The sequence below is a fragment of the Psittacula echo genome (assembly GCF_963264785.1).
Source record: "Psittacula echo genome assembly, chromosome: 7".
NCBI lineage: Eukaryota > Metazoa > Chordata > Aves > Psittaciformes > Psittacidae > Psittacula > Psittacula echo.
The window spans coordinates 53,714,036-53,739,688 of NC_137740.1; the positions used below are offsets into that span (position 1 = coordinate 53,714,036).

Below are 25,653 nucleotides of genomic sequence, written 5' to 3' on the forward strand. Positions count from 1 at the left end.
AGGTAGAATGCACTTTTCTTCAAGAAACAGCCAGCCCTTACACAGGATTTTTGTTTTCAGGAAGTTGTGAAACTTACATGTTTCATAAACATGGAATCAGTTCTGATAATAGTAGCTCGTCCCAAGCTGCCAATGACACCGTGAAACATGCACAAAATGAGACCTTTTAGTTAACCATCTCTTTACTCATAAGAATCACTAAGTTGAGGTATTAAAATCAGTGGTGAAAAAATTCGGGTACACAAAGAAGCTTAAGAACTGCAGTGCTTTGCTTCCTGTATGAAAACACCAATCTTGTGCATCCTTCAAGTTTTGTGTCTTCCTAAGTCCATCATCTAACAGTTGCTCACTGTGTATTACACATGCAGTTAAGCTCTACTTAAGTCATCTTAGCCAAACCAGTAAGCTCTACTATTTCTAACATGTCTAAAAAAGTCTTAATACATTTAGCAGACATGAAAAGCAAACAACAGCTACATGAGGAAATACAGAGAAAATTTTTCCCAAGGGCAAAGGGGCCAGGTCAGCATTCATAGTGACAGAAGTTTTTGGTTGGTTTTCATTTTGTTTTTAAACAGAGTAGTCAAAGACACCAGTTTCAAATTAACTAATTTCAGCTTCTGGAAAATTACATGATGCAAGTTGCTTCCCAAGGACCAGTTGTCAAGAAACTGGATAAAACAATAGGGCTAAATCTACCTTTTATTTCTACCTTACATCCAGCATCATGGCACTCTTCCCAAGTAGGAAACTGACTGAACAAGAAACACATGCAGCATAATCCAATTTATCAGAACAATATCTGGTTTTCACAAAGGCCAAGTAAGTGCTAATCTTGAAAGACATCTAAAAATCCTATCATCTTAAGGAAAAACTTGCCCTAAACCTATGTCCAACTTGTATTATTCAGCACAACAACATTCTGTGTTATTAACTATCCTAGGAGCTAACAAAAGATTATCAAAAACAATCTAGTCACAAGAGCTACAATATGATAACAGAAAACAAGCAGAAATACTTAAATTTTTTCTTCACAGGAATTAATTCTTTGATTTTAGCCTGATACTCTACCTCAAAACCTTATGAGTTACTGTGATCTTTGTCAGAAGCACTCATCTTCACTAAATGAGAGAGGTGCTGATGGATGAATACTGGAAAGTTTAGAAAAGATTTTTTGGTTCTAGTTCACACGCAAAACACATAATTTCACAGATACTTAAATTCTTTCATTATTTTAACAACTTAATGAGAAATTTGTGATCTAGCTATCTTCATGTTCAGTATTGAGCACCACAGCAGAGCTGTCACTGCTCAATGTGACCTGGCCAGCAACAAGCTTGCTTAACTTCTCAAAGGTACCACAAAGTCGATTCACTCTGGGAAAAGAGAAGATTGTTGCAAGAGGTATATAAACCACATTCCCACTGACAAATGATTCCATGCTTTTTTCAACAACCAGTTTTTCAAGATCTTCTGAGAAACAGTTCGCTGAAGGTTGAAATTTGGATTTTCTCTCAGTAGGATCATCATTATACTCCCCGTGTTCAGACATTAAATGGCTCAGCAGTCTTCGCTTAATGATTTGTGCTGTGAAAATAACTTCTGTAACCACTGCATTCTGCAGGTACTTCTCATCTTTAAGACTTGGGTACACTGCTTTGAAGACCTTTATAACATACAACAACACACAGAATAATATTTGCTTGTCAAAAAGAGCTTCTAAAATGCTAACATTATTTTTAATTCAATCCTGTTTTGCTTACTACTTTAAAAATCTTCAGATAACAGAAAAACTAGGCAATATGACTTTACATATTACAACTACAATGGCAATTAGGTTAACAGAACTTAAAAAATCAGGCTTGTATCTTCAATCTGTATTTGTACATTGGGCAAGGTGAAAACCTGCAATTCTTCAGTTCTTTCTAATCGTTCTCTTTCTTTCCACATTGCTCATCATGAGGCTGTGATGACAGCTTCACATCTACATAGATTCTAAAGTACTTCTGAACTGTCACCTGGAAATCAGGACTGCAGCTATGTCTTTCACTCTGCTTCCAAAGTAAAACATTAAATATGCTCTCACAGATGAAGAAAATGTTAAAAATAAACTCTAACATCAAAAACTGTGAATCTGTACTGCATTTTACACTGAGATATACTCCAAGGCAATTAAGGAAACTAAGCAATCTCATTCCCATTAGTTTACTAGGAAGTGCCTTATACCAACACACAACCACTGAAGCTCCACAGTCTGTAACTATTTCCTCTTACTTTCTGATTACTTCTTGAAATGTTGTTTTATTAACATGAATTACCTAAATAAAAATTATTTGATACTTCAGATTTGATGATATAAAAGTCTTGTTTAAACTCAAAGGATACTGAGGTCAAAACTCCCTCCATAATAATAGAATATAATAAAACCAATTTCTAGTATGTCAGTCACCTAGACATAAATCAAAGTTTGATGAACATTACAAACCACTTAATTTTATTATGTGCAGTAGATGACACGTAAAACTTCAAATGTACAGAATACGTTCATAGATTGGAAACTTCTAAGAGACATTCACCTATCTTCACATTTCACTTCAGGTCACAAGTCACCTGAATATACATATGTCTCTTTAAACAAAGTGAAATACTAGAATATGTTCACTGAACAAGTAATTTAAGGCCTTCTAAGATCAAAGGAAAAAAAACCAACAAAACAAATCAACCTATTTTGCTTTTTACATTGTTACTTCATGTTATCTCTGAGAAAGAAAAAAATTCCCTTTGATTTATACCACATGGCACTTAGATGCATTGGGCTTTGTTGGTGTGACACACTGCAACACACAGCAGAGAACCATACACAAAAAATTATCTCATGTTCTCTAAAGTTAAAGCCATTTAGCGCTACATACTGAAAAGGTTTCACGTGCACAACCAGAGAACAGGTTTCATGGAAAGATCCCATGCCCCTACAAAAAGCAGAAATCTCTACATGAATACAGAGAATAGGGTGTAATATCAAATGCTAACAAGCATGGCAAACCACACAAAATATGTCCTGTCAATCCAATTTCTGGGAAATGCCTTCTTTCTCATATTTGACAAGGCTATGCATTTTTTGCAAAACATACGCCACTAGAAATGCTTTTTTTATGCTTTTTATTTTTTATGTATCTAAATAAAATCCAAACTGTGTTAACACCAACAACCACATGAAGAAAGAAAATGAATGATTAGAGGAAAAATTATAACTGTCATAGAATGCCTGGAGGAAAGAGAATTTTCATTCTAAGGATAGCAGTAGGTTAATGTAAGAATGATCATCCATATTGCAATTTAGCAAATAACCTATAACTGTAAAGCCTTTATACAACTAGAAATACAAATCATGTACTTAAGAGACTTTTGATCTGACTGTATGTGTTAATCAGAGCTAAGATTGGATAGTAACAGTAGTCCATAGTAAGAACACCTTTACAGCCAGGTCATATAGAATTTCACCCTTTATACACCCTCCTAAAGGAAGAAAATAATACTTACTGTTTTGTAAACTGCTTCAGTGGGTTTCTCAGACTGAGTGGATACACTGGTTTGAGAACATTTTTTAACAAACACACCTATCTGAGTACAAAACCCAACATTCTCCATTTCTCTTGGTGGGTGCCCCACACCAGTAAATTCCACTGAGTAACCATAGAGTCTAGCAGTCTCTAGAGCCCTAAGAAACACAAAACACTGTGGTCATACTAAACATTCATCTTTTATGGTCATACTAAACATTCATCTTTTAATGTAATAAAGATGCATTCTCTAACAGAAGCAAGACCCTGAGCCTGTGAATGCTTGAGCAGATTTTTTTTTTTTTAGCAATACTCACATGCCTGAATATAAGCACTGTCAAAACGTGCTGAATCAGAGCTGTAGTCATATGCCTACTCCAGCCTGACTCATTTAGTATTGGTAATCTAGGTAACCAAACAAGTATTTGCATAGGATATGCATGTTCACAGCTACTTACTGTCTTAAATGCACTGAAAGCAAGCTAAAACCTACCAATTTTAGAGAACTATTTGAAAAGAACTCTTAAAAGACATACACACCACAAAACAAGAGACCAACTGACAGGTAAGAAAAGCGAGGTTTGTTGCCAATGTATAAAGAATGAAGTCTACCTAATCAAGGTTACAGCAGCGTACGTGACACCTAAATGAAAACCAATCTTCTAGTACTGCACATCAGCCACTATGAAAAAAGTGATGGGGCAGGGAACTAAAATGGCACTACCTACTCTCATCATTCTCCAAGAAAAAATAGTAAGCTAAATTAATATCCCATGTATTTTAAAATACATTGAAATACTTATTTCACAACACAAAGAGTTTCTGTTGTTTGGAACTCAAAAACACAACCCCTTCAGCGATATCAATATTTTTAATTCACACGCGTCCAAAAATAGAACCTAAATTTACTTTAGGTTGTACAAGTGGTCTCTAAGGTATTCATCCTTTAGCTAATAATGCAAACAGGTTTTAGGATCATTATTTAGGGGAAAATATATGCTTCAAGCTTTGCAGAACCACATAGTCAAAAACCACTCCATGCCTCAAAGTCTATGGCAGAAAAAAAACCCAAACCCTAATTTAAGGGGCAAATTTTTCAAGATAGTTTCTAACTAAAAGTTAGCTACTGAGGTATGGCATCCTTTCTGTACCATGTATTTTCTCCCACAGCTTCCTGACAGCTGAATGATAATACAAGATATATATATAAAATTCCTTCTTTGTTTTTATTTCATCTACTGATATTAGACTAACATACAGCTCATGCAACCCTCTGTCCTGTACTGATGCTCTGCACAGAATCTGTCATTGAGCCAAGATCCACTAAACTATCCTTAACCTCATTCAGCATGCTATGCTACTATGAATTTTTGATACATCTATTGGCATGCTCTTACAGAAAGATCTGGACTAACAGAGTTTTGATTATACCAGCATACATAGTGAGCACATTCCTTGGGGGTTTATGAAGCATTTCTATAGCAGGCTATTATTATGTGCAAAGATTATTACTTTACACTTAAAACATATTAATTGTAATTAAGACATACAAAAATTTAAAAATAGTAAAAAAAAGTGTTTAGTAATTTTTAGTTTAGTTTTTACTAAAGTTTAGTTTTCACTAAAAAAGTAAAAATAGTAAAAAATAATAAAAGTTTAAAATATTTTTTGCAGATCATTTACAGTCAAAGCAAGGCAACAACCATCCTAAAACACAAGCCCCACAGAATATGCTTAGCTATTTATAATAGCAAAGAAATGTTTCACCAGATCAGATGTGAAAGTCTGCTGACAACAAACCACATACACAAACCATTTGAAAACGCATAGCTATTTCTTTCTCACACTACTGAACACTCAAAGCTGGCTGGCTGTGATGTTCAGTAACCTTACCAGCTTTGAAACTGCAATTGGGTCCATTCAAATTTGTGGTCTGGATTTCTGAATAACTTCACTCCTGGAAGTAAAGGGTTGAACTCAGAATTAGGAGTACTGATAACAACCCTGCTTGGAGCCATGAAACCAAACACCACTTCAGGAAACTTCTTTAGTTCCGATTCTTCCAGGTGCTCTATTCTGTAAAGGATAAGTTTAGGTATGTGTTTAAGAACACCCTACTATATCTTAATCTTCTGAACAACCAGTCAAAAAACCCTAAACCCGTAATCTGTATCTTGGAATTTTAAGCCTAGCACTGCAATACTGGCACTGTGGCTGAGTGGCAGCTTAGAGGTTTTTATCTGTGACAGTTTCCTCCTGCATTTTGTACTTTCACCATCAATATCCTTTTCCTGTCATTAAGCTAGCAGCACGTCACTTTCTTAGTATGCTTAATTTAAGCACAAGTTAGAAGATGACATATTCTGCTACTCTCTTCATTGTAAGGTTTGATCAACTCTGTTTCTAGTACAAATAAAATTTCAAACTGGGCCCTAATGACCTTGCAAAAACATAGTATGTTGGCTTAATACTCACAGTTCAATGCACGTTACCAAGTCAAAACCAAGCATGCAAGGATCTTTATGGGCAACTGAACCATGATGCAAGGTAACAGTTAGGGATCTTTCACGTGGTTGCAAATAATCAACAGGAAGAGGAGACAACCTATGCCTACAAAAGTATTGAAAATACAATGTTACAGAAAGGACCTTAGGGCAAGATAAATTGTGCATGCAACTGAACCAGCTAACCCCCTACAGAGATCCCTTGCAAATCTCGAAAAGGATTACAATATTACAGGGACTTACAATAAGTAAAAAAAAAAAATAAATTTCTAATACAAACACTTTTTATAACTATCTACAGTGAGACAGAAAGAGCAAAGGAGTTAATCCAGTAGTTGTCCTTATATCTACAAAACTTTCCACTGTACTCTCCAGCCATTTGGAAAGATGCTTGTAATTTTTACAGTAGCTCAGCTCTAGACATAGTTTAGAGGAATTTGGGGGAAATTATTAGGCAATCATTTTGACTTATTTTTCCCAAATAAAAACAACTAAAATGTATGTGCAAATTTCATTCTGAAATATTGCATTACACAAAACACACAAACATGAAATTTAATACCTCACAGTCCTGTGGTAATGGTTGGTCTTTTCTAACATAGCTGATTCTACAATTCCATGGTACTCATATAATGTGTAAATTTGTCAAGTACCTTCACAAATGCTGTATTTCCCAGGTGTACACAACACACCTTCAGGGCCATTCCATGACTTGGATCTTAGCCACATGAGGTGACATTAAGCACATCTACAGCCAGGTGCACAGACACAGGTGCAATGTAACTACCAACAATGGATAGCTCTTCATTTGCCAAGCTGGTATTTCCACATTTACCCTTATTTTGAGTTTCTTTACAAGAAACAACGTCACATGCCACTAGGTCAAGCCAAACAGAAACCTTAAATTAACGATATACAAGAGCTTACATTTTCTCTTTCATTACACTTCCACAGATATCTACCCCAGCTAACACTTCAATGCAACTGCAGAATTTCAGCATACAAAGAAGCGTGCAGTCAGCACATCCTAAATCTGCCACCTGTGAATTAGATATTAAACAACATGTCAGTGCTGTGCATTTCCAAATAATTTCACCTTTCATAACAAATTCCATATTTATTTCAAATTAGTTTTAATGCTAAAATGAATCATTTCAAAATCCTAACCAAAATTTACAGTTGCAAGCAGGATAGATGTGGATTTGAAATTTCTTTGAAGACCCTACAAGATATTTTAAATGCGTTAACTTTCTGTTTTTACAGCTATAAACAAGTACACATAGACCATTCCACTGACTCTGAAGAATGTCTTCTATACGAGTAATGATAAGGTATTGTTTTAGGTATGAAAGCTGTGGCAATTTTCATGTTCACCACTGCTTTTCACTGGACTGCTCTCCATCCAAACGACTGTGAACACAAACCAAACCCTACTGCTCTTTCTCAGTCCAAAGTCAAGGACTTTTTTTTTTTGTTTTTAATTTCTAACATAAAAAGACAAAACATACCAACCTTCTTAGGTTTGTATTTCCCCACTAAATCTTTAACAAACTGGTAGCGTTGTCTGTACAAAGGAGGCGTAAATTTAATAAATCCTGTAAACTTTTCTTCCTTAAAGTTCTTATCCATAGTATTTTCTTAATACTGGAATAGAAAAGTAACACTTATCTTTCAGATTACTTTATAACATATGAAATTACAGTTGGCTGTTTTCAGCAGTCAATTCACAATTAAACAGATGCAGACATGACACCTGTTCTATCCAGAGAATGTAAAAAACATAGCATTTAGCAAGATTAGGCACTAGCTGCTCCCTCCACATATGATGCAAATAGCCTTTTAATAAACCATTATATATATATACAATCATTAAACGAAGCTACATAATTTATCACTCTCCATTCAGCACACCTACATAGTGTTTACATAACAACTTATTTCATCTTAGCTCTTCTGGCAGGAAAGGAAAAATTGGTTATGTCTCACTGAGGTGCCTGCTTTCTTGCCTCTCATCTATTATTTTCTTTATCTTACAACTCAAATGACTTCGTATCTAGAATTGTGTACATACAGCTCTATACAATTTCTACAATGGAACAACCAGCAAGAAATATCTGAATAACTACTACATAGTGCAAAAAGAAATGCTCTGCTGGGCCTCAGCTTTAGATTCACTATGAGCTGAATCTTATTATTAGGGCCTGCATTCTACAAATAAACTAACATAATCAAAAATGGCATTAGAATCACAGCCATTAGTGCTATTCCAACCCTCCCACCTTTTATTAAAAACTACACTTTAGCTCACATAAATCCTTAACAAGAAATATCCCTACTAAAATTAAAAATCAGGCCCTAATGAACGACGACTGAGCTCCCACGGGAATCGCATTAAATAAAACACCGCGGGCACAGAACTCCCCAGCTCCGGCAGCTGCACTACCGGCTCTCACGGGCACCAGGCTCAACCAACCAAAGCAGCTAGGCTGAGCCTGCGGACAACCCAAACGCGCCATAAAGTCTTACATACGTTAGCGTAGATCAGTTCTACATATATATATTTACCAAAAGAAGAGGCGGCCTCAGTGTTCGGTACAATCACACGTCTCCCCAGGAGCAAAATAAGCCTGCTGAAGAGCGAGCTCGCAAACACCCACCTCCAGGCCCCCGCAAACACCCACCTCCAGGCCCCCGCAAACTCCACGCCCGCAGGCTGCGCCGCGGCCCTCCCCAGACTCTGCACAAGGCCGGCCACGACTATCTCAGCCCTCGCCTCCCTAGCCAGTGCTGCCTCAGGGCAGCCACGCCAGCCCAGCCCCGACCCCCCTGTCTCTCCAAACGGCCGCTCTCCGCAGTGCCCACGACGTGTATGGTGAAGCGGAGCTGGCCTTCCCCGGCCTCTCGATAGCTTTCTCCTCAACCCCAGCCCTATGGGCTCCCACGCCCTTCTCCCTCCACCTTCTCTCCCTGGGGCTAACCTCAAGCAAGCAACCGCTCCCCTGCGAAAAGAGCGCGCGGGAGCTGAGGGCGGACCCTCCCCAGAGCACCTGAGGAGCAGGGGCCGCCTTTATCGAAGCTCTCCACCCCGTGCGGGTTACCGCAGTTACACCTGCCCCTGGGGCGGAAGCGCCTCGACTCTCCGGGGTCGTCGGGAGCGCTGGGGAGCTGCTACCCTTTAACAGGGAGTTAGCTTTTCCCGTCCCGATACGCAGCTCGCCAAAGCAGCGCCACAAAACCTCTATTTACCTGTTTTTATGTAGGGTGGTGTCTTCTAATGTTTAACGGAACAGGAGTACAAGCGTGATGAGAAACAGCTGAGGGAACTGGGGTTGTTTAGTCTGGAGAAAAGAAGGCTCAGGGGTGGATCTTACCACTCTCTACAACTACCTGAAAGGAGGTTGTAGTGAGGTGGGGGCTGGTCTCTTCTCCCAAGTAACAAGTGACAGGACAAGAGATAATGGCCTCAAGCTGTGCCATGGAAGGTTTAGACTGGGTATTGGGAACAATTTCTATACAGAGACTGTGCTCAGGCACTGGAACAGGCTTCCCAGGCAAGTGGTGGAATCGCTGTCCATGGAAGTGTTCAAAAACTGTGTAAATGAAACCTTTACTGACACAGTTTAGTGGTGGACTTGGCAGTCCTGGAGTAAAGATTGGACTTGATCTTAAAGGTCTCTTCCAACCTGGATGATTTTATGATTACCAACACATGAGCATCCAGAGATCCACCTGCTGTATTTATCTCTGCCTGTGCCAGCTTCCCTCAGTGTAATTAAAAGGTGATTGGGAGTGGTGGTGGTCACTAATTTTTACACTAAAAAGCCAAAATCCCCCCTGCTGCTCATGCTGGTACTGCCAGGTGCCGTATGCCTCAGTACAGCTCCTGTGCTTGCAGATGGATTTGTTACTCTCCATAATGGAAACTTAGGGAATTGCAGTGGTGGTGACATGAAGTCAAAGTGTCCTGCCAAGGCCAGTGAGGTAGGCTACAAACAACCCAAAGCAAATCAATGTATTTTGCAGCAATTTATGGAGTATTTTCCACATTGGAGCAGGATTTGTCCCTCAAAGAGCACGCAGCTGTGTGGATGAACAGTGAAACCAGGAAGGAAAACATGGAGCTGAATTGCTTGTTACTTTTTCTGTTCACAAGTATGTAAAGCATTTTACTAATCACAGGGCGGGACTGCTATATAAAAAGAGTTGTGCATTGAATCTGTCTGGATTTAAGGAAGGGTTGGCTGGTGAGAGTAAAGAAGATTTGTTAACTAAATTAGACCATATTTCACTGTTTTTTTGTTTTAATTTTTAGAAAATACTGAAAGTCTTTATGCTGAAATCTGCCCGTGATTGTTTAACTTTCACTCTTGTTTAATGCTCAAAGTTTTGCAGGATGTGGTCTACACAGAGCATATATAAGTAGCTAACAGCAGTCTAGCTATCTTGTTTACTCAATAGCTAAGATATGTATGTAAATGTGCTTGCAAACTAGTAACTTAGCCACTTTCAGTTAGTTCAAGATACTGGAATGATTTCATTCTGTTTGAAGTTGGTTTTTAGGTTTTGGAATACAATAGCAATTTTCTTTATTTTAGTTTTGGTGTATGAGTAGTAGAAATAGGGAACCACCCATACAATTTCACAGTTGGGGTCTTTTTCTGCTAACAACAGTGTATGAGGCAGCCTATGAGTTGCTATTTCAATGGAAGTTTGGGTTGCAAACAGGGTTTAAATAAGTAAATATCAGTAATGTTACAACACATTATACAGCAAACTTCTTTTAAAGTTTATATATAACACCTGGTCAATTACTTTTCTAGGATTTTTCCCCAACAGGCTTTAAAGATCTGCACAACCCAATTTGGCCATAAGCAGAAACTATCTGTAGAGAATAATTCCCATTAAATGCCTTTGACAAGTCTAGTAAATTGATTTTAACTTTTTAATTAGGTCCTTGCTTTTTAGCAAAGAAAATAAACTGTTATTGAACTAAGTGTATGAAAACATTGTGCAAGAAAAGATAGGTTCAAGTCTGTTTTATAACTCAGTTGTTCTTTTTGTCTGAATCACAGTTTAATCCTGAACTATCATTTAGTACTTGTGTCTTAATTAGATAATCCATAAACTGTGGATAATATTTGTATCTCACTTAAATATTGTAAAGTTTATTAATAGAAGTCTCTAATGGCCTGGATTAAAATGCTATAGATTTCGGTACCCTGTAAAATTCTACTCATAATTCAATATGACATTATTAAGAGGGGAAAAAAAAAAAAAAAGGAAAGTAGTGAAGTTACATTATACAGTAAAAGTAAATTTGCAACAAATTATGAATTCACACAATTTCCTTTGTAAGACTTCACCCAAAAATGTACCACTGTAAGTAAAACCTTCAGAATTATCAGATGTTTAATTCTCTGTTATCGAACAATGTAGTCATAGAAATCTTTCTTTTTATTGTTTTGTTTTGGGTGGCAAAACTAACTAGAGATCCCATCTTTTGAAGATTGGCAACATGAAAGAAATAGACAGCCCTATTAGTAGTTTTAAGCTGCACAATCTGCTTTGACACCAGGGAATCTGATCTTCTTGCTAGAAAAAAAAATATTTGAAACAATATTGTGATTATTCCTCATAACATAAAATTTTTGTATACTCTCACAAAAAAAAAAAAATAAATTCATTTAGTATGTCTAAAGTCTGTTTTTGTCCATCGTGTCACACATCTTCCTCCTTCATGCAGTGGTATATCTACTTAAGTCTCACGACATCATAGAATAATTTCTGCTGGGAGAGACCTTTAGATGTTACCTAGTGCACCCCCTGCTCAAACAAGGTCCAAGTTGATGAGGTTCCTCAGAAACCTCAGCTCAAAGGTATTTCTAACATTACAATCTGTAAATTCAAACTGAAAGTTCAGGTTGTATTTAGTTAAGTATGTCCACAAATTAAGCAACCTATTTTTTAGAGAAGCCTGTTACTTTTGTACCACACGAAGAGCAAAAAATATATGACTATACTGGAATAAAAGCATCTCACAGTAGAAAGTCATGAATCAAGAAATCCTAAACTGCTAAAACTTATTTTATCCTTCTATGTTTGGGATGAGAAAGAGAACTGTATGGAATTCCTGGACTTTCCCTTTGAAGCTGCAGTGCACATAATTAAATGTGCTAGGGGAAGGCATCTAATGCAGCACTACTGCCAGAAGACACTACACTGATATTTGACAGAAAAGTACATGCAGCAATACTGCTTAACCTATAATTCAAGAGCTAACAAGCATTCCCCTCACAACAGGTTCAGAGGATGTTCAGTGACTAGGTACCAATACTTTTCTCCTCAGATTCAACTAACAGAGTAGGCCTGTTTGAGAAAATTCAGAATTCATCTTTTGAATGAGAAGGGAGGCTTGGCTCCTGCATACAGCACCTTCCTCTTACTTTTTTTATTGTTATATATATAGTTCCTTGCAGTCCTCCTTGTTCAAGTGTGTGTTTTGTTTTGGCTGTGTTCTGTATAAAGACCATCTGGGATGGTCTTTTTTCCTCTTTTTGAGGAAAGAAAATCTCATTTTGAGCAAATGGCTTCCTGGTTTGCAGCTGTAAAGGTTTCAGCATCACCACCAAAAAGGATCTGCATAAGAACAAAAATGTTATACAGAGGAAAACCACTTGAGGTTCGAACCATACTGACTAAATATTCCAACAGCAAAAGATAAACACATGAAAACACAATTTGGGTAACATAAATTACAACAGAAATAGAGGCTGTCTTGAAGTGATTACAGAAGATATTAAGGAAGTGCTCAGAGACTCAAGGATACCCTAAAAAACCACATCAAAACCACTCAGCTTCAAAGTCACTACTCTAGGTAGCTGTCCCCAGAGCAAGATTACCTCACTGCTACAATGACACTTCTCAGAATTAATTTTGTGATTAGTTCTTTAATTTCAAGAGATTGTTAAATGGATGTTTGCTGCCTCAAGATGGTTGAGTCCTCTGCTAATAAATGGTTTTGTTAGTATCTTTGGGACAAGGAAGCCAAAAGGAGGCTGGAGAAGTTATTCCTAGTGCTTTTGTAAGCTAAATGAAGCGCTTAGATAGCAGAGCAGGCAGTTTAGAGAAACTGGTAACTATCAAACTGGGCCCTGATAAGAAGCTTTTCCGCTACAGTACAGGCTGTAAGGTATGTTAAAGGGCCAGATTAATGAAGATGAGTCACTGTTTCTCAGGTTTTCAACTTTTAATGAAGAGTGAAGATGTTCTATTTACAAGGTTTTCAACGTGTAATGAACAGTGTTTATACTCTATTTACAAGGAGGTAAATACTGCTGGAAGTATTTAAATTCAAATGCAATTAGTTTTTAAATTTAAAATATAAATAAGTTTTAAATAGTAATTAGAGATGCTACTTCTACAGATGCTTCCAAACCAACTTAACCCTGCATCCTTTTGCTCTGAGCAATGCAAAGCCTTGCACTGTGTGTACAATGTATTTTGTTCTACTATGCCTAGGTTGCTGTCACTTTGGTGGACTTTCAGTTATTTTATTGCACATTCATTCCATGTTAAGAATCTCTTGGCAATTCCTATACATCGTGCATTCGGTCTCTGTACTTCTCGTTAAAGCTTGGCATCAAAATTTGTAACTAGTTTTTTAATTATTATTTTGCTTTTGCAAAAGAGTGTGCAGTTAAAAACCTGCTGGAAAACTTTGAATAATGAGTTAAACACAACCTCGACGTATTTCATTTATGTTTCAGGCAAACCTGAAGTTTATCTTTTCTTTGTTTCCTGTTGGCATTTAACAGTTACTTTCTTCAATCTTAATGCTTTCAAATGCGTTAACCTAATTCTCATTGTTCCGAGGCTGTATGCAGTTTTACTCATTTCCGAAGGAGACGTTCAGCTTGAATTCAGCAGCACAGTTACTCTTCTTCGGTGTATGACAAACCCTCAGAAGCTGCTCTGCCTGCTGGGGGGCACGCCTCATAGCTAGCGCTAGTTTTAGTGCGCCAGCTTTGCTGTACCCTGGCCTCAGATATACGCTTCCTCTCCCGAGATCCCTGCAAACTCAACTACTTTGTCCTTATTTGTTAGCGCCGCCGGTGCCCGCTCCCCTGCCGTGCCCTGCCCTCATTACCAACGGCCAGCGCGACCAATGGGCCCCACTACTGCGTTAACTAAAAGTCTGGCGTGGCCTGTGTCGTTCCGGTGACGGCAGCTGTCCAGCCCCCGCGCGCTCTTCTCGGCCGGGCCCTCCTCGCCCGAAAGAACCACGGCCTGGCCGTTAGCGAGCCTCGAGCAAAGGACAGCGCGATCCCCGCTGCCCAAAAACGAGAAGGAAAAGCTGGCGACCGGTCTCGCCTCCCAGCTACGTAAGGTGCTGGCGGGTGAAAGACAGAAAAGTCCCTGAGGCCATACCGCGGGAAGGGACCAGAGGCGGGGGGGGCATTCTCCCGCCCAGCGCCGCCACGCTCCCCCGCGGGGATTGGCCGGCTCGGCCCCGGAAGGTGCTTCCGTCACTTCCGTGGAGTCCGCCATCTTGTCAGCGGTTGGTGGAGGCTGCGCCTTGCTCCGTAGTCCGCGATCTGGTGTGGTGTGGCCCGGTCGCTCGTGCGCCCCGCAGGCCGCGTGCTGCCGCCCTGCCCCGGGCCTGAGCCACTATGGCCAACAACAGCCCCGCCGTCGGCGCTGGGAATTGCCAGGGGCAGCAGGCGGCCCAGCACCAGCCTGGTGCCGTCCCACCGGCCCAGCAGCAGCTGCAGAGCGGAGCCCCCAAGCCGGCTGCCTCAGGCAAGCAGGGCAATGTGCTGCCACTGTGGGGCAACGAGAAGACCATGAACCTAAACCCGATGATCCTCACCAACATCCTTTCGTCGCCCTACTTCAAGGTGCAGCTCTATGAGCTCAAGACTTACCATGAAGTGGTGGACGAGATCTATTTCAAGGTGAGCCTGCGGCCGCGCCCGGGGCTCCCCATGGCTGCGCTGGCGCTTGGCCCGAACCTCCCCGTGGTGGGGGGTTTTGAAAGGGGAAGACTTCAGTTGCTGCTGGTTCTGTCTTTTGCCTTCCTGTCTCTTATCGTACTGTAAGCGATGGGAGCAAATGTGGTTTTTAGTGCTTGATTGGGGGATATAGCGGTGCTGTTCTCCTTACAACACAAACGTGTTCCGCGTCGGATTTGGAATTACGGAGTTCAGGTTATTGTTTAAGTGGGCAGCGTGAGCCGGGGCAGTGGGGATGAAATGGCCGTCTGAGGACCGTGCTCTCGTTTGGAGAGAGTAGAGAGGGGACCGGATCTGCATGTCACTTCACAGACGGGCACTGAGCGCAGCTCAGAGCTGCCGGCGCCCTGTAACTGCGCAGAAGTGGTTTCAGCAGGAGTTTGCATGTGGCCGCCTTCCTCAGAGGTCAGGATCCCCCCCTCGCACCCAGTCAAAAACCTGTTCAGTTTAGTGCTGCTTTTGGTGTTAAGTAGGCAGTTCTGGGGATATAACTGAACTGTATCAGTGCACCCATGTCTCGGTTCTTGTTTTGTTAGCAGGACTGAATCAGTTTTGCAGCAAGGCTTCCATCAAGCCAGTCTCCCAGGTGGAGGTATGCATAATTAATGTTCATCAACACAGCGACATTCTTTGTTCTGATAATGAGAGCAAAACTTAGATAATTCAGAGCTGCTGTCTTCACTCAGCTGTACTTTCGTGGTGATTGAGGTGTTTTTCTCGGATGAATTGATTCTTCTTGATGATGTTACTGTGTCAGAGGGTTTCAGTATACTTCGAAATAAAAATAAAAGGTAGCCTTTTTGTCTTATTTAAGCAGGGCAAGTCTAGTTTCTTAGGGCATTGTCATTACTAAAATTAACTCCACAGAAGTGTTTTGAGATTTTTTTGGCATTGTTTGCACGTACTTATGAAGACAGTGCTACTGTTTGTCATCTTAATGATAGCACTTCTCTCTTTGCCTCTTGTCATTTGGACTGGACTACTTAATTCTAATACTTAAAGTAACATCGATTGTTGACAAAGCTGCTCTTCAGTTAATTTACCACTTGCTGCGTATGAGATAAATCGTTATTACTGTCGGAATTGAAAGCAGCAAAATTTATTTTTGCAATTTATGGCCACTGCTGAAAAATTTTTAGAAGAAACATATTTCGAGAAAATTTGAGAGCTTACAGTAGTTTAAAGGGACCCTCTCAGATGGGGTAAAAATATTTTATGTGATTTGCCTTCTTAGTATTGGTAGAGCTTAACTGCAGTAGGTCATATATTTCATTTACTTGTCTCAGTGTTTCATTCCTTAAGTGTCTTAAATTGGGTAAGAAATTTGATAAACCATTAAATATTTGCTTATTAATCCAATGTAAATAGAGATTGTTTACCCAAATTGACAGTTTATTCTGTGTGCTAAACAAAGAGAAAGCTCAGCTGCTTACTTAAGAGGTGTGAGGGAGAAGATAACCTGATGGTTAAAGTACTTCACTGGTATTCAGATGATTTGAGTTCTGTTCATGTTTCAAGATTTCTGAACAACTGCAGACTTTCCCTCCTCCCACTTCCCCCTCCCTCCCTCCCTCCAGCCCTTGAATGATCACCATGCCCACCATAGCAGCTGTATTTTCAGGTGTATTTGTTTGGGAATCAGAATAAGTGCCTCATTTAAAAAATTTGAGAATGATGGGTGCTGGCTTATTGGGAGAGATGATCTTAAGTCACACAGGCAGCTGGTGATAGGGACCATCTTTGAAGGTATGGATTCTGTCCAGGTATTTGAATATATTCACTTGTAGTTCTGGTCTTGTTTCAGTTCTATATCTGCAGAGTGGATGACTTTCTCTTCTTTATGCCCGATGTTAGCACCATGTGCATGCCTTTAACTTCATTTAATCTGTATCTTCCAACAAGTTAAGCGTATACAGCAGTCTTTGTAGCATCAAAACTTTAAAAACTCTTGTAAAATGAATATTGTTGTAAGGCCTTTTTTTTTTTTTTTTTTTTTTTTGAAAACCGTTGTGTTTATTTTGATTGTGGCTAATAAGCAAAAAAATGAAAACTGCCATTGTGATAGTGTTGTACTTGATCTTTTGACTAAAAAATACTTTCTATTTCCTGTGAGAGGCAAATGTTTAAAAAATCAGAAGGATGTGCAGTATTGTTTACGAAGTATTTGTGAACTTCTTGTGTGATGCAAATAATACAGGAAGTCAGTTGGATTTTGATTTCTGCAGTACTGGCATCTCACAAAAACCCCCAGACAGTTCAGCAGCTCCAGCTGTTGGCATATCTCTGATTTCAGGTGATCATGCACTTAGTTTGTTTCAAGTATTGTTAAAGCATTCTGAGTGTAAACTACAGTACAACTACAGGCCACAAAATCTTATCTCAAATCCATTGTAACACCACTGTATCATTTTTACTTGCTTTTTAAAGTTGATGTGTTGAGGAAACATACTTGCTTATTGAGTCAAATATAACTTCTCTGCATTTCACTATTTCAAATATAGCTTGAACGCTTTTATAGTTCTTAAATCGCTTGAGATTTATTGTCAAATTTATGGAATGGTGTTGGGTAACTGTGTGCATGCACTCATCTCTAAATGCATCTTGAAAGACTGGAATTAGGTAAGATTTACTCAATTAGTACTTAGAAACCATTTTATCCAAGAACATCACTGCAGTGTACAGAAAAAGACCCTGTCTTTTTCCACTACAGTTGATGGGCATTTTTCTTTTGCCCTAATTGTAGCTGATACTTAAATCTCTAGCTAAATTCATGGAATATGAATATGAGACTGTAAATTTTGACTTCTCTACGTGTCATCAGCAGGTGTTACTAAACTTAGTTAGGAGTTTGTTTAAATGAAGGTAATAGTTTGGTCACCGTAGAAAATGGTGATGATGCAATTTAGTCATAAAGTACTTGGAAGTATGTGCAGTATAGAATAAACATGGATACTTGCTTTGGGGGTGTTTGTGGGTTGTTTGGGGTTTTTTTTTAAACTTAATTTGTTTAGCTATAATTTCTTAATGTGGTAGTTAAAAAAACCAAATGTTTTGCTTTAATGACAGAGCAGACTCAATCTTGATTTTTGCAGAGGACAAGCTATTTATGATTGATTAGGATATTAGTTGTTTACATTAGGTTTGTATAAAACATTATGGAGGTTGAAACTGTAATTTTCTTTTTTCCCACCAACCCTTTCAGGTTACGCATGTTGAACCATGGGAAAAGGGGAGCAGAAAGACAGCAGGCCAGACAGGGATGTGTGGAGGGGTAAGTAGAAGTACGTGCCTTCTTACATTTTTCTGTCTGATAAATATATTTCTTAGCATAGGCCAAAACTTGCTTGTATGTTGGCTCAGTCCCTAGATATAACAATGTTTATTACAAAGAATTGATGCGTTCCCCATGCTTCCAGAGCTGTGGATGCAATAAGTGTTACCTTTTCCACATAGCTCTGTTTGCAGACTTAGATTTCATCCTGTGTTAGTTACAGAATCATAGAGTTCGGGGTGGGAAAGGACCTTGAGGTCATCTAGTTCCAATGCCCCTGCCATGGACAGGGACACCTTCTGCTAGACCAGGTTGCTGAAATTCCCCTCCAACCTAGCCTTGAACACTGCTAGGGATGGAGCATCCACTACTTTCCTGGGCAACCTGTTCCAATGCCTCACCACCCTCACAGGGAAGAACTTCTTCCTTATGTCTAACCTCATCTACAGTTCTCATATTCTTTTGTAGAGTAGGGGCAATGTCTTTGACTTTTGGCGTTGTCACCTAACTTTTTTCTTCCAAAAGGTGCGTGGTGTTGGAACTGGAGGAATTGTGTCTACTGCTTTTTGTCTGCTCTACAAATTATTTACACTGAAACTCACCCGTAAGCAAGTGATGGGCCTTATAACTCATACAGATTCCCCATACATTAGGGCTCTTGGATTTATGTATATTAGGTAAGTATCAATATAATCAACTAATGATTAATTTAATATACAGAAATCTGTATTAAGATTCTGCATTCTTTCTGTACTTAAAGGTACACACAGCCACCTACAGATCTATGGGACTGGTTTGAATCCTTTCTTGATGATGAAGAGGTATGTCGGCGAGGGTAATAATTCATTTTCTTTTGTTTCTTTTCATGTAACTGCTGTAGATTTAAACATTTCTTGATAAGGTATTCTATAGTTCGAATGTTGCAATGTTATGTTCTTGTTATTTTAATTCATTAGTGCAAGAAGCAGGCCTGAGCTGGGACCTGGGTCATTAAGCTTGGGTTTCAAAGATTTAACAGAACTGTCTATTGCTTAGGATGTTTCTGAGTCCAATACTACAAAGAAGCCACATGAAACAGGTTTATTAAACCAGATTACAGACAGTAGGCAACTGTGAGTGTGGCTTCCGTGCCATTTTTAGAAAAAGAAGGATTTTTAAGCAAGGTATAGTAATTCCTGAGAGTGCCAAATTTGTGTTTTGCATTTATGGCTGGGACAGGGGGAATTGGTGTGTACATAGAAGAGTGGGAAGTATGTACTGGAAACCAACACTGACCTTGAAATATCCACCAAAATCTCTGTGGTGGTTGTTCATGTCCAGGTTGTTCATTCTTGTTCATTCTTCAGAGCAGAAACAACCAGCCTAATTACTGTGTAAGGTGGCATTGTTTCTAGTAACCTTAATGTCTTTGTTAATGGGGCAAAAACCAAAAAGAAACAGTGAAGAGACCGCATTATTATGCGGTCAGATAGGAGTATACCGTTTGTACAATAGTTCCAATGTGTACTGTCTGGAGAAGCTGAGTAGGAGCTGGTGGGTGAGGTTGCTCAGTCCATGAAGTTCAGTATACTGTTGCAATTTGTATGTATTGAGCAGGTTTTACATTACATCCTAGATTTAAGAATGGCACAGGAAGGATCACTTGCCCTTTTCAGTGTGACAGTAGGCATCTACTTCAAGAAATTTCAAATGTTGCAAATAATGTCCGAATGCTTGTATTAAAAATAGTGTTAATTATACCTGTATCTGACTGCCATGCAGTGTATTTATTTTAAACAGCTTCTTTCATGTTAAGTAGCAAAAACACTACCAAAGGAAACAGCTGTTATTTCAGGTAAAGTGATGTTATTGTACATTTGTAACAAAAATCCAAGCAAATTGAAATCTTGATTGCATCACTGTGATATCCTCCTTCTCCCCCAGGTGGTGCTAGTTAACATGAGATCTTCTCTGCAGTGTGGTAATTTATGAGGAGGATTGGGGTGGCTTCATTTTCAGGGTCCCACAAACAGCTTGATACCCAAGACAAAAAAGTGATCACAAGTGCAATTCATTCTGCAGGTCTTAACTGGTTCATTATTCACAGCACTTCTTGTAGTTTATACATTTCAGTTCTTGCAAATACTGATGATCAGTGTGTATATTTATTGTTGTTTAAAACCTCCAGCGTATTTTTGGAATCAGTGTTTCTTTCCTAGCTGCTTTCAGTAGCTTTGTGGTATGTAGGGAAAAAGTGCTTGGGGCTGCCTTTCTCAAGTTTGTTACCAATCCTGATCAAGCTCATTAGGATAAATCAAATATATTTATATATATGGAATTACTTAAACCTACAGGACTTTTTTCCCCCTCCAGTTCTTAAAATATGTGGAAGCAGTTCATCTTTTGTCATGCTGCTGTGAAAATCTTCCCAGGATACAGAGTTACTTTTTCAAAATGCTTATGTTTATTTTGCTTAATTGTACGTACTCTCCAGGTGCTACGTTTAACTCCTTTTTTTCTTCTTTAGATCTCTGCAGCGATTATATTTGGAAAAACTGTATATCTGAACACTTAAATGTGTGTGAGTGCAAGCAGTTTTACGTTTAGATTTTCTCTTCCTGTTTAGATAACAAATCTCACTTTCCTTGTGTGCTTGCACTATAGGTTTGGGACTGACAATAGCTGACTAACATGTCCTGAGCTGTGAGAGGGCATAGCAAGAAGGCCTTCATGCGGTAATGACCCTTTTCAGAGACAATGGTCATCATGGATTATGCGTTTCCAATTATTTGTTCATTTATTTATTTTTTTACATGTTTCTAAATTAGAAACCTCACTGCTTCATGGCAGTTGGTTTGCTATTGCTTCCAATTCTGTTAGGATGCCATTTTATACTAGACGTTTTTCTGTGATCATTTTTAGATAGGCAGTGATGTAGTTCTTAAATGATTTAGGCCACAGGGTTGGGTATGATGGTACGCAGTTGTACATCCACAAAATGGAGTATTAAATGTAGTTTGAGAGGACTTCTCATCTTTGTGGCATTCAGATATCATACAAGATCATACCGTGTAGCCAGACTGTGTAAGGGGATTTCGTGTTAATCTCTTCCTCAGCAGTACTGTACCATCCAGATGGCTGCAGGATTAGTATGTGCCTGCATGCATATATATTAAGTCCCATTCCCTTTCTGTAACATAGTGCCAAATTCGGAAAGTGCAGACTTTGAATTTTTCTAAGGAGATGTATTAGAATATGAGACAAGTAACTTTTCATAATCATGAGGCTTCAAGAGGGCAGTAGTGTAGCAGCATTTTTTTTTTTTTTTGGGGGAAACTGATACAGAGTGTTTTTGACCATCAGGATATTTTTTTGCTTGTATTTTGTAGGACCTGGATGTGAAGGCAGGTGGGGGTTGTGTCATGACCATCGGGGAGATGCTTCGTTCCTTCCTCACTAAGCTTGAATGGTTTTCCACGTTGTTTCCAAGAATTCCTGTGCCAGTCCAGAAAGCCATTGACCAGCAAATTAAAAGCAGACCTAGAAAAATCAAGAAAGAGTGCAAGGAGGGAATGGAAGAAATAGACCGGCATGTGGAACGTAGACGTTCAAGGTCATTTATGTGTTAAAAGAATGTCAAAAGTTTAATACTGAACCTAGTGATTACCAGAAACCTATTGTCTTTTCAGTGGGATAGGCTTTAAGGCAATAGACAAACAGTTTACGGATGCGAATGGATTAAAATAATCAGAAAATATTTGGTATTTAAGATTAAATAAAGACTGTTTACATTAAGTATAAATAGGAAACTAAAGAAGGTCCCTTAACTTCAGAAGGTGGTGTTTCATATTGAATATCTCTTGTTTTAAAAGGTCTCCAAGACGATCCATCAGTCCCAGGAGGTCTCCCAGAAGATCCAGAAGCAGAAGTCATCATCGGGAAGGTCATGGATCATCTAGCTTTGATAGAGAGCTAGAAAGAGAAAGAGAACGGCAGAGATTAGAACGTGAAGCTAAAGAGAGAGAAAAGGAAAGGCGGAGATCTCGAAGCATTGATCGCACACTAGAACGAAGGCGAAGCAGAAGCAGGGACAGATACAGAAGCCGTAGTCGAAGTCGTGACAGGAAAGGAGATAGAAGAGACAGGGACAGAGAGCGAGAGAAAGAGAATGAACGGAGCAGGAAAAAGGAGAGAGATTATGATAAGGAAAGAGGTAGCGAGAGGGAAAAAGATCGCTCTAGAGAAAGATCGAAAGAAAGGAAAAGTAAGGGTGATATGGAAGAGAGAAGACACAAAGATGACAAGGATGACAAGAAACACCGGGATGACAAGAGGGATTCCAAAAAAGAGAGAAAACATAGTAGAAGTCGAAGCAGGGAAAGAAAGCATAGGAGTAGGAGCCGAAGTAAGAACACAGGTAAGCGCAGCAGAAGCAGGAGCAAAGAGAAATCAAGTAAACATAAAAATGAAAGTAAAGAGAAGTCAAATAAACGAAGTAGAAGCAGAAGCAGAGGAAGAACAGATAGTGTTGACAAGTCCAGAAAACGAGACCAGAGTCCCAGCAAAGAAAAGTCTAGGAAGCGTAGCAGAAGCAAAGAACGTTCCCACAAACATGATCACAGTGACAGCAAGGACCATTCGGAAAAACATGACCGTCTAAGGAGCCAAAGTACGGAACGAGAGAGCCAAGAAAAACAACAGAAAAACAAAGATGAGACTGTGTGAACTCTTTCAGAAGTGGATCACATTGAATCCTATAAATGTTTGATTAAATCCTGCTTATTTTTTCTTAAAGTTGAGATTGTGCAGTAGTTGCTGAGCACTCTTCTCCAACCTCCCTCTAGGCTGCAGATTGTCATTTCCTATTTTGGGTAGGGAAGTGCCTTTGTAAACCCATTCAATGCATTGACGGTTTCAAACCATTTGTTTAGTTTAATTCGTAATGCAGAGATTGTTCTTGAATTTTTATTGTTCAGATGTTTCTGAAATGTACAGTTTGTACATATGTCCTGAAAATGTTTTAATTCCTTTGGCATGGTTGCCATGTTGGTTAAATTTGTATGAGGCAATAAACTGCCACTAATTCTACTTTGATTTTGTAGACGTGGAATTATGGGTTGTATCCTGAAGTTAGTGTGGCTGTGCTTTACATAATACAGCTTTTAGGGATGGATCTTGAATGTGTATTATAGCTGAGATATTTATGTGCATACAATGTACATTGAGGGCTGCAGATCTAGAACTACCATGGATGTCCACTGTACCTGCTGTTTTTTTTTTTCAAAAGCATTTAAAATGTATTATGTTGATTGCCACTGGTATTAAATTGAGAGTGGACTTTCAAGGAGATAGTGGTTTTGATGCAAGGATCTAGACTATGTTGAGGTTTGTTTAGTAATTCTTTAGAAAGGCTACCTCAAGCAGACACTGTAAAGGTTGGCAGATGAGTACCGTAGCCATCTATGCATTTTATTTGTTCAAGAAAAAAATCCATGTAAGCTTCCGTATTACTTTTTTTTTTTTTTTTTTTAACACAGTTTATCCATTTGTGGTCTTCTGATGTTTTTCATCAGCAGCTGCACTGTTATTTATGATAATCCTGGGCTAATAAAGGCATTGAAGGTTGGAAGAGGGAAGTAGGAAGAAGAAAATTATTACAAAGGATTTTAGTTTCAAGCTTCCAAAGCATTTTTTGTAAGTGTAAACATTAAGAATTACTTGATAGTGTCCTTTTTTAAGTCATATTTTCTACAAATAGTAAGGGTTGCAGTTTGTGTTGAACATTTCATCTGGCAGATTTTTTTTTTTTTAACATTGTTAGAAGCAAAAACCAAAATGCATTATAGAAAAAAAAAATCATATCATTAAAGTCCAAGTCTATTTGATAGATTATTCTGATGACTTGTATACTGAGTGAGGAGAACCATCTGGAATAAACTCTCAATTAATTCGTTTGTATTGGGTGTCAGCTTTTCCCTGCATGTTCATTGCCAACTGAAGAGTGTTTGGGTTCTTCCGCATTTTGTTTTCAGTCTAAGTGACACTTAGTACACAAAATCCCTTATTCATGCGAAGTACCTTGTAGGAAGATGTAGCAAAGAAAGAAATGCAGTGGCCCAGAAGTAGGAAGAACATTAAGTGTGACTCATTCATGATCATGAAGTGACCTGAAGGTAGAAATAAATTGATACTCGTGCCTTTTTGACTTCTGTGTGATGCAGATAATTTAGGCATGATATTTAAATATTATGGGGTTTTTTAAACCTCCAAGAGAAAACAGGGCTTAAATTTCTAACTACATTTCATTCCATAGTATTCAAAAAAGCAGAAATAGCAAACTCAATTTTGTTTTCCTCCCGCTCTTACTGTTTTCTGGGTTTTTAGTCTTTTGTCACCGTCATCCTTAGCATTCAGTATCTTTTAATACTGATGTTCAGTTATCATCTGTTTATATTTTTGATACCTTGGAAAAAAGTTTACGCTTCAAGAAGTTAATTTCATTGCAGTGTGAAACAAAAACACTGAGTTGTCATTTAACATGGGAGGAGAAAAACTATTGGCCGTTTAAGAAATGCCCTGGCTAGCTGATGAGAGCTGTCCTTGAAGACTGCCAGGGCAGTGGGTGGTTTCTGTCAAAATAATGACAACTGTAATTTACCTCATTTGCCACTGGAGGCTTCTTTTGGCCTTGTTAATTTTAACCTTCAGTTTAGAAGTTTTTGAAACAAGTACGTCCTTGGGCAGAGGCTTCAAGGCCAGTGTTCTGTCAAGGGAAGATGGACTGTTGATTCCGGTTCTTTCTTCAGCGCTCCTCCTCCTCTGCCATCGTTGGGAAATACAGTGAAAGAAGTTTATTTTCAGGCAACATCCAGTTATTTAAGAAACAATCTTTGACCTGAAAGTGTAGAGTGCCCTCTTACTACAATTAAGATAGTGAACATTTTAATACAGCTTGTGCAAAGACTGATCTTCAACTGATAGTTTACAAGTGCACAAGAAACTGAAGAAAAAACATTCTAAAAAAGAAAGGAAAACAATTTTAATCGCAGTGTGTTTTATTGAAGTTAAAAGTTTGTGGAATAAAGGAAAACAGGGAATATAGAGAAATATTCTAGTCAGTTTGAACAGTTGCTATGTCTTGTTCAAGAAAACAGGAGCTTACCTGGCTTTAATATATGCTACCTTCATGTTTTACAGAAAAAGATCTGCTTAAGGAGCCCCTGTGAACAAAACCAGAGGCACCAGGCAGTATTTCAAAAGGAACTGGCACAGTCGCTGCTCACAAGTAGTAGGTTTGGATGACAATCAGAATGCCATCTTGAACGGCA

The 25,653-nt window shown here is 38.8% G+C and overlaps 3 protein-coding genes across 8 annotated transcripts in view; 2 read left to right on the forward strand and 1 right to left on the reverse strand.

The window, feature by feature from the left end:
• EEIG2 (EEIG family member 2) overlaps window positions 1-7,452 on the forward strand; it is a 39,742-nt gene extending 32,290 nt beyond the window's left edge. Inside the window, exon 12 of the transcript XR_013957426.1 lies at window positions 7,328-7,452. The gene's annotated coding sequence lies outside the window, so the exon portion shown is untranslated. The remainder of the gene's footprint in view (window positions 1-7,327) is intronic.
• Window positions 110-7,693, reverse strand: HENMT1 (HEN methyltransferase 1; the record flags this gene model as incomplete). Its single annotated transcript, XM_080623407.1, has 6 exons — window positions 110-1,666; window positions 3,541-3,718; window positions 5,454-5,636; window positions 6,036-6,170; window positions 6,992-7,104; window positions 7,577-7,693. 6 exons carry the CDS (start codon window positions 7,691-7,693, stop codon window positions 1,262-1,264), a joined length of 1,131 nt encoding a protein of 376 aa, XP_080479533.1. The 3' UTR covers window positions 110-1,261.
• Window positions 7,694-14,623: 6,930 nt separating this feature from the next.
• Window positions 14,624-24,019, forward strand: PRPF38B (pre-mRNA processing factor 38B). Of its 6 annotated transcripts, XM_080624382.1 has the most exons (6): window positions 14,624-15,018; window positions 18,278-18,346; window positions 18,872-19,023; window positions 19,107-19,167; window positions 21,715-21,938; window positions 22,198-24,019. In XM_080624382.1, exons 1-6 carry the CDS (start codon window positions 14,734-14,736, stop codon window positions 23,048-23,050), a joined length of 1,644 nt encoding a protein of 547 aa, XP_080480508.1. In that variant the 5' UTR covers window positions 14,624-14,733; the 3' UTR covers window positions 23,051-24,019. The 6 variants fall into 6 exon arrangements, with proteins under 6 accessions (XP_080480508.1, XP_080480509.1, XP_080480511.1 ...); XM_080624383.1 differs by lacking the exon at window positions 14,624-15,018 and having other exon boundaries at window positions 18,278-18,356; XM_080624385.1 differs by lacking the exon at window positions 14,624-15,018 and adding an exon at window positions 20,990-21,060 and having other exon boundaries at window positions 18,340-18,356; window positions 18,872-19,167.
• Window positions 24,020-25,653: the final 1,634 nt, after the last annotated feature.

What these genes read in the sequence shown, in the direction of transcription:
- PRPF38B (XM_080624382.1), top strand. Translation starts at nt 14,734, where the DNA reads ATGGCCAACAACAGCCCCGCCGTCGGCGCTGGGAATTGCCAGGGGCAG. An exon ending in AGACAGGGATGTGTGGAGGG is followed by an intron (nt 18,347 to 18,871) that starts GTAAGTAGAAGT and finishes TTCTTCCAAAAG; the next exon opens with GTGCGTGGTGTTGGAACTGG. An exon ending in CCTTTCTTGATGATGAAGAG is followed by an intron (nt 19,168 to 21,714) that starts GTATGTCGGCGA and finishes TGTATTTTGTAG; the next exon opens with GACCTGGATGTGAAGGCAGG.